The following is a 9,103-nucleotide window of genomic DNA, read 5'->3' on the forward strand; positions in this document are numbered from 1 at the left end:
CAGGAGTATGTTCAATGCGTCGTCCTAAGGCAGCGATCCAAAGGATGACACAACCTTGTGGTAAGTTTTTTGGAGGTTGATAAGGTGGTTGCAACCTAGAGATTCCAGAAATTTCCATTCCCAAGAACAAAATAAAATCAACCCATGATTGAAATAGCTATATAATGAATATAGTAAAACTACAATATTGCCTATAATTACTGAAGAACTTAACAGAGGAGTTAGAAAGCATCACATATATTCCACTTAATCAACCTTGCATTAACTTAAAAGAAACATTCACTGATTCTCATATCTACAAACCTCTCTACTTAAAGGTACACAGATCTCAGAATGGCGAAGATGCTATTCGACGTAGTTGATATTTAGGTTCTTCAATTGGTTCACATGGTAACATATTCTCTAGCTCCTGCATGTAGAGGCAAAAAATTAATTAATCAAACAATCTGATAATATAAAGAAGCAAGAGAGTAAGCATATACAAAAGAGCTTGTATGTCTGTGATTTTAGTGGGTAAAAATAACCATAGATACAATGTGTATATATGCATAGAGCTTTTATAAAGATCATCCTAACAAATACTGCTAGTTGTATAATAAGGAGCAAGCAATGTTGCACCAGTAAATCAAAGTCCTGATCACCCAAAAAAAATAAAACATCGTGAAGCAGAAGAAATCCAAGGTATATAGTTCATGATATGAAACTCGAGTGCATGAAAGTAGTAATTTCGAAGGTTAAACAATTTTATGCTTTGAGTGGGAAAGATGTTGCGAGATGAGTCATTTGCACGAATGGAAAATTTTAAAATTGATAATCCCCTTAGCGAGATTCATTATAGTATCTTCGTGAGAGAAAGAATTGTATCAGAACTAGCATGATTGTTTCTGTTTGTCAATCACATTATTTGATGTTGATGCATCCTAATCAATTACATCAAGACATCAATGTCATAGAAACCGGTACCAAACATAAATATTTTAAGGGAATAAACAATTGATGCTAGAATAGGTTTACACAATGGGTTCCAAAGAAATTCGAGAGCCTTGGATCTCTCCCTCCCAAATACTACTTTTCTGTTTTTCTGACTACCCAATAACAGGCTGCAGTTTCCTATTTATTCACATACAATAAATAACTAACTTAATAACTGCTATTAGTTATTAATTATAAATAACTGCCTATAACTAACTATCATTTGTTTCTACCCTCTCTAATACAATGCTGATGCTGTAATGCTTTAAAAACGTTTATTTTCAAAACATCGTTTTCAGTGTTTGTGGAAATCAATTCTTTGTAGTTAGCTTCCATCTTCTCTCTATCTATTACAAATAAAAAAGAAAATGTCATTCCAGCCTCAAAGTAATCGGACCCTTAGAATCCATGTTTTCAAATGCACTAATCTTTACTTAGTATATCAGGGATGTCAGGTTGATCAATGGCTCCATTCCTATTTCATTCAAATCTAACAGATTCAATTATGAGAATTAAAGGAAACAATTTGCATAATCCAAATGACACATGCTCAGGTCTAGACTACAGAAACATAATATGCAGAGTTTCCTATCTCGAGACCATGCAAAGAATTGTATAATAATTGAAACTGAGACTGTCTCTTATCATATGCTGAAAATATATTCCAAATGGTTGTATGACTCAATCTGAGGACTGTAAAGCATAATCTAACCTTTTGTCTCTTCAGCTTTTTATTTTCCTCTTCCAAGTGCGACACTTTATTCTCCAATTCATTTGTGTAAGCCTGTTCATAGAAGTTATTATTCAGGGTTAGGGTTTTCAAAGCATAACAAAACATTAAATAATAGCACTTTTGTAGCACCGACACTTCTGATCGAAGGCGTGTCTCTGTGTTCGACACACGACACCGACACATTGATTACATTCAATTAATTAATTTTCTCAAACTATTACCATTGTCGGCGTGTCCAGGTTAGTGTCGTGTCAGTATCTGTGTATCATAGAATAATAGTGACGTACAACACTCAGAAATAAAGAAAAAGAGAGAGAGAGAGAGAGATCACCTGTTTCCTTGCTCTAGAACGTGCAGCAGATTCCCGATTCTTGATCATCCTTTTCTGCCTTCTCTCAACTGTCTTCTCCACCATATCCTCTGGAGTGCTCCTTTTTCTTCCAGGCATCTGTGTATCCGACACTGTTCCCATAAGAGGTGAAGCCAATGCCATATGACTATCCGCAAAGGGATTGTCCAATGAAGCACCGGCTCCCATGTGCAACGGCTGTGCTAAACCCTGGCTAGGCATATAAACTCCCATGAAACTTTGTTGTGGATGCTGATATTGTGGTTGCGGATACTGTATCCACTGACCTTGCGGAGGAAACTGCGATACTGCTACGTTTGAATCAATCCCTTCTGTAGAATCGGCGTTTGTTTTATTAGAAGATGCTTGAGCAACAATACCTGCTTTCACCAAGAAATCTTCCAATGTCATCTCTCCTAAAGTAGTTTGTCTCTCTCGTGACTTCTTTTCCTCGCCGTCTTTCTTTTGTTGGATATCTCTCCAAACCTCATCCACAGTCTTCTTGCTTAATGCGTCTGTTAACGACAGACTAGCTTGACGTTGTAGAGAAGCTTGACTAGCCTGTGCTGTGCCTTCGTTCTCCGTACTCGTTGATTGGCTCACTTCAACTGTCCATACATTTTTCAGAAGCTCGTCGAGGTTCATACTACTTAGTGGCTTCCCTAAATCACCTAACTGATTTTGAACCTCATCGAGTGTGAGACTGTACACTGAGTTTTGTTGCATAAGAGGGTGGAGTTGTGATCGTTTTCCACTACCATCTCCACCACCTTGAGACCCCACTGTTTGGATCCCCATTTACCAATTACCCTTTTAACAATTCACTTCATTTCTCATGCTTAACTATTTAAGTAGTATGCAAATGAAACCATATGATCATAACCTTCAATCCTGCCCAAAAATGTTAGAAGCTGATAAGAGTTCACAATTACCATTTTATGGAGTGATCATGCGAAAACTCTTATCTACAATAACCAACAAGCCTAGAAATGCATTAGAAGAAAACAATCAATCAAAGGAAACAACGAAGTGTATAATTCATAATTCAAACTAGTCAAGAGGAACAATGAGATCTTTTACAATGTAGCCTTCACACTTCAGATTGAAGGCGTTTAGTCTAACAGCTGACACATGTCGGTGTCGAATACTGACATGACACCGACACATGTTGTACATTCAATATTTCCCATTTTCTTAAATTATTACTGATGTTTGTCTCTGTGCTAGTGTCAATATCGTCTTAGGTGTATGTGCTTCATAGATCTTGTAATTTAGCACCAGGCTTCATATCATTTTCTTTAAAAAATTAAAACCAAAAAGAAAGAAGAAAGAAAATTTAAAACAGTATAGTAAATCTGTTTTACTTACCATACCAAATGATTAAAATAAATTAAGACCTAATGATGTAAATAAAGTCTTATGACTGAACTATAAACAGAGGACAGATTTTGAGGGGACTTATGAAGCACCAATACTGACACCGGTAATAATTTGATAAAATGATTTAATTGAATGTAATCAATGTGTCGGTGTCGTGTTCTCCAGAGGAGGGGACAATGACATAAAATGTAGTGAAAATGTCATACTAACAATTCACATAATTAGTATTCGTGATAAATTTAAGCAAATGAAAATAAGAAACCTTATTACAGCTACCCTTCCTAATGAAAAAATAAAAAAGAACACATTTTTTTCAATTATTTTCAGATTACTTTAAAAAGGGTCATTAGAAAATAGAAACATGATCCCTTTGCATGCAAGATCAAACATACAGCTACCTAAATCAAATTTCCATTGAAACCCAAAACCCCATTATCAAAACACACAAATTACTTTCTGTTACTTCAGTCCAAAAGCATTTCCATCCTTTCCCTATAAAACTTTCAGAAACATGACAACAAAATGAGAGAGAAAAAAAAAACAAGGAACAAAAATTCACGAGAAGAAAATAAATTCGCTCATAGAAGAGAATGAAGAAAAACGCCCATAATTCAGATAAAAAATTTCAATTAATGATTTAAGAGGAAACCCATTTGCATGCAACAAATTCAGTGTCACTGTAGAAGAATAAAAAACAACTCAATCAGAAAAAATGATGAGAAATTGAGATCAAACCCATTACAGACCCAGTTTCTGTTACTGACATGCAATGACAAAAGACAAAATTTAAAGAAAAAACATCATAGAAATAGGAAATTGCAAGAAAAATTATGAAGATGGAAACAATAAGCGAACCTTTGTGTAGTCGGAGAGAAAAAGACACCGATCTGAAAAGTTTCGAAGCAATGAGCAGAAGCGTAATGGTGATGAGAGAAGCTTTCAGAAGTGTGAATAATACGAGTGTGAGAGACAATCAAGAGAGAGAAATGGAATGTACGAAAGAAAAAAAAAAAACCCACCAAATGGCAGTTGCTCAATTTTTGTAAATAAAAAAATGAAGGATCTCTACTAACATTTTAAGTAAAAATAAAATAAAATAATCTAAATTAGCCACTAATAAATGTAGATTTGGGGATTTTTTTTCTATTATATCATTTTATTTTTTAAAAACAAATCTACAATATCCTATTTTAAAAATAATATATTAATTTTTTCTTTTTATTAAACTTTACGAGGTCGCATGAAAAAAATGATCATGTACTGTGTTGTCTAATGATATATTGGAGATATGACCATGTATTGTATTTCTCGACCATCTACTGATTTGACATTATGGTTGCATTCAAGGATGCAGTTGGAACTAGGTTAATTTTATACTTAGAGTTTTGACGATAAAAAGTATTTTATGAGAATAATATATTTGACTTCATATAGTATGAAAAGAGATTCATGTTTTTGAAGAAAATCTAAAATAAGATTTGATTTAGATTTATAATTGAAGAAAATCTAAAATAAAATTTGATTCACATTTATAATTAAAGAATTTTTTTGACCAAGTCGAAAAGAAGATACAGTCAAGATTTGGTCAAAGATTTATCTACAACAAAACATGAAACAATGTTTTCCAGATTCCAGACCCTAGTCTCAGGATTAAAGGTACTTGAGAAAAGTTATACTACTGCTGATCATGTGAAGAAAATTCTTAGAAGTCTGACAAGCAAATGGGTTTTTAGAAGCAAGCTAAATGAAAAAGGTGAAGTGGTCAGAAACAAGGCAAGACTTGTTGCACAAGGCTACAGTCAGCAAGAGGGCATTGATTACACTGAAACATTTGCTTCAGTGGCTAGGTTAGAAGCTATTCGTATTCTACTTTCTTTTAATGCAAATAATAACATTACATTATTTCAAATAGATGTTAAAAGTGATTTTCTAAATGGTTATATAAGTGAAGAAGTCTATGTTAAACAACCCCCCAATTTTGAAAGTTATAATTTTCCAAATCATGTTGTTAAACTTAAGAAATCTCTGTATGGTGTAAAACAAGAACCTAGGGCATGGTATGATAGACTTAGTAACTTCTTGCTTAAAAATAAATTTGAAAGAGGACAAGTAGATAATACACTTTTTAGAAAATCAATAGGAGATAACATTCTTATTATTCAAATTTATGCTCATGACATTATTTTTGGATCTACTAATGACACTCTTTGTCAAGAATTTTCTAAATTGATGCAGCTTGAATTTCAAATGAGTATGATGGGAGAGGACTTAAGTTCTTCTTAGGGATACAAATTCAGCAAAGTAAAAAGGGTATATACATTCATCAAACTAAATATACAAAAGAGCTTCTTAGGAAGTTTAAGATGAGTGATTGCAAATCTATGACTACACTAATGCACCCTACTTGTTCACTTGAAAAAGATTATTCAGGCGAAAAAGTTGACCAAAAATCCTATAGAGGAATGATAGGATCCCTACTTTCCCTTACCGCTTCCAGACCTGACATCACGTTTAGTTTATGTGTATGTGCAAGATTTCAAGTTAACCCTAGAGAATCACATTTAATTGTTGTTAAGAGAATCCTTAGATACCTAAAATGCACTACCAACCTTACCTTGTTCTACAAGAAATCTACTAAGTATAAACTTAGTGGATATTGTTATTCTGATTATGCTGGAGATAAACTTGAGAGAAAAAACATTAGTGGTAACTGGACATTTTTAGGTGACAACTTAATATCTTGGTCAAGTAAGAGACAAAACACAATTGCAATATCAATAGTAGAGGCTGAACACATTTCAGCAGCTGGCTGCTGTTCTCACCTACTTTGGATGAAACATCAACTTGAAGACTACAAAATCCTACAATCCAACATTCCAATATACTGAGACAACACTTCTGCCATTTGTCTAACAAAAAACATTATCTTACATTCTAGAGCTAAACACATATAGATCAAACACCACTTCATTAGGGGTTTTGTTCAAAAATGGGTATTAAACATTTAGTTTGTAGACACTGAACACCAATGGGCTGACATTTTCACCAAACCACTACCTGAAGATAGGTTTGACTTCATCAAGAAAAACCTAAACCTTACCTTCATACCTGACTGATGTTGTGATCACTTCAAAGTAGTTTAGTTTTACACTAGTTATTATATTTTCTTGTATTATGTTATATTTATTTTATTCCAAAAAAAAAAAGGAAAAAAGGAGAGAGACAGAGTTTCACTTTTAAATCTTTTTGTCTGATGACAAAAGTGAGAGAAATATGTTTGATAATGTGGAGAGAAAAGAATACTGAGACTTATGGGGAGCCCTAAATTAGGGGGAGTCAAAGAAATATAAAGAAAAGTTGTTATAAAAAATACAAATTTTGTCATCATCAAAAAGTGAGAGATTGTTGGAACCAAGTTCGTTTTACATTTAGAGTTTTGATGTTAAAAAAAGTATTTTATGAAAACAATATATTTGACTTCAAAGAGCATGAAAGAAGATTCATGTTTTTGAAGAAAAACTAAAGTAAGATTTGATCCAAATTTATAATTGATTAAAATCTAAAATAAAGATTTAATTCAAATTTATAATTGAAAAAAAATCTAAAATAAGATTCGATTCATATTTATAATTGAAGAAAATCTTTGATCGAGTTGAATAGAAGATTTGAAGAATATTTGATCAACATTTGGTGAAGATTTGAAGAAGATTTTATTTGATGAATTTACAAAGTCAATCTACACAAAATAGGAACACAATCAATCTGAAAAATTTACAAAATCAATCTACACAAAAGAAGAACATAATCAATCGGAAGACTGACTTGGAGGGTTAGGTGCTTTGTAATTCAAGGAATTTGAATTAGTGGATTAAAGCCTTCTGAATGAAGGGAATGGATGTAGCCAAGTTAGTGGTGAACCAAGATAAATCTACGTGTCAAGTTATTTATGCATTCATTGCTTGCTATCTCTGAATTTGATTGCTTCTGCTCCAAGTAAATCACCAAAACTAAACTAGTTTTTATTTATTTATTTATAAATTATCAAAAAAGTTGTCAACTTTGGCAAACACAATTCAACACCCCTTCTCATGTTTGCACCTTCAATTGACATCAAAGCTCGGTCTCAATGTTGAGCACTTTATAGTGTTTGAGAAAAGATCCAAGGGTTTAATATGTTTGGATTCAATGAAGAAGATGTTGGAGGAAACATCAAAATACCACCTCTATTTGATGGGGAACATTTTGAGTATTGGAAAGACAAGTTGAGAAGTTACTATATTTCACAAGATCCTGAACTTTGGGACTTAGTGGATGATGATTATATTACTCTGAAGAATACTGATGGTATTGAAATTCTAAGAAAGAAGATGAATGTTGGTTAGAAGAAGAGGTACAAGATGCATCATAAGTCTAGAACATTCATGATAAATGCAATCACCTGGAGTTTGATAAGTACACTAACAAGGAGACAACAAAGAGTATTTATGATAGTCTGGTTCTAACCTATGAAGGAAGCAAGCAAGTTCAAGAAGCAAATGCCAACCTCTTAGTCAAAAAGTATGAGTTGTTCAAGATGGAAGAATATGAAGACATTGAAAAAATGTTTTCTGGATTTCAGACTCTGGTCTCAGGATTAAAGGCACTTGAGAAGAGTTATACTATTGTTGATCATGTGAAGAAATTTCTTAGGAGTCTGACAAGCAAGTGGAGACCTAAGATCACTGTCATTCAAGAAGCAAAGGATCTGAATACTCTAAAACTGGAAGAATTAATCAACTCTCTCAGATCACATGAAATTGAGCTTAAAGAAGGTGAGCTCAATAAGAAGAAAAAGACTTTGGCCTTGAAATCTAAGTAGAAGAAGGTTCTACATGCAACATCAGAATTAGAGGATAGTGACTCAGATGATCAGAACTTGAACTCAGAGGAAGAGGAAATTGCTTTGATAACCAGAAAAAATCGAAAGATATGGCACACGAGAAAGAAAAAGTTTCCCCAAAGATTTTCCAAGCAATCCAACAGATGGAATGATGATAAATATGACACGAAAAGAGTCATCAGCTATGGATGCAATGCACCTGAACATATCAAGTTAGAATGTTCAAATATGGAGAAAGGGAAACACCAGAGGAAAGATTCCAGACCTAGGAAGAAAAGTTTGATGGCTATATGGGATGATTCTGAGAAATCCTCTAATGATGAACAAGCAGATTTAGCTATGATGGCTCATACCAACTCCGTCTCTGGCTCCAACACAATTTCTGACTCTGGAAGAGAATCAGTAGATGAAGAAATTGAGGTATGTTTCTGACTTTACTCGATCTAATTTTGTTACAACTATAAATGATTTTTTTTAAATGAATCACAAATTGTCTTTAAAACTGAAAACACTTAGGAAAGAAAATACAAATCAAACTGAAAAAATTAATGTTTTAAAGAATCAAAGTGTTGAATTTAAAATAGAAAATGCAACTCTGAAAACTAATATAACTGAACTTAAGACATATAATGAAACTCTGAAAACTGATATTACTGATATTGATGAACTTAAGGCTGAAAATCTAACTCTGAAAAGTAATTATAGTTCAACATCAATTGGAAATACCACATGTAACTCTGATAAGCATGAAGAAGTATTTAAATATTTTCTTGCTAATGGTATGGAAAGA

The 9,103-nt window shown here is 33.1% G+C and overlaps 1 protein-coding gene across 2 annotated transcripts; it reads right to left on the reverse strand.

Moving 5' to 3' along the window:
• Positions 1-132: 132 nt before the first annotated feature.
• On the reverse strand, positions 133-4,477 carry LOC101513441 (ABSCISIC ACID-INSENSITIVE 5-like protein 2). 2 transcript variants are annotated; one of them, XM_004511096.4, is made up of 4 exons: positions 4,290-4,477; positions 2,037-2,945; positions 1,685-1,756; positions 133-409 (listed from the first exon to the last, which is right to left on the reverse strand). In XM_004511096.4, exons 2-4 carry the CDS (start codon positions 2,850-2,852, stop codon positions 329-331), a joined length of 969 nt encoding a protein of 322 aa, XP_004511153.1. In that variant the 5' UTR covers positions 2,853-2,945; positions 4,290-4,477; the 3' UTR covers positions 133-328. The 2 variants fall into 2 exon arrangements, with proteins under 2 accessions (XP_004511153.1, XP_073226848.1); XM_073370747.1 differs by lacking the exon at positions 4,290-4,477 and having other exon boundaries at positions 2,037-2,968.
• Between the last annotated feature and the right edge of the window lie 4,626 nt (positions 4,478-9,103).

The sequence above is a fragment of the Cicer arietinum genome, chromosome 7 (genome assembly GCF_000331145.2).
Source record: "Cicer arietinum cultivar CDC Frontier isolate Library 1 chromosome 7, Cicar.CDCFrontier_v2.0, whole genome shotgun sequence".
Taxonomy (NCBI): Eukaryota; Viridiplantae; Streptophyta; class Magnoliopsida; order Fabales; family Fabaceae; genus Cicer; species Cicer arietinum.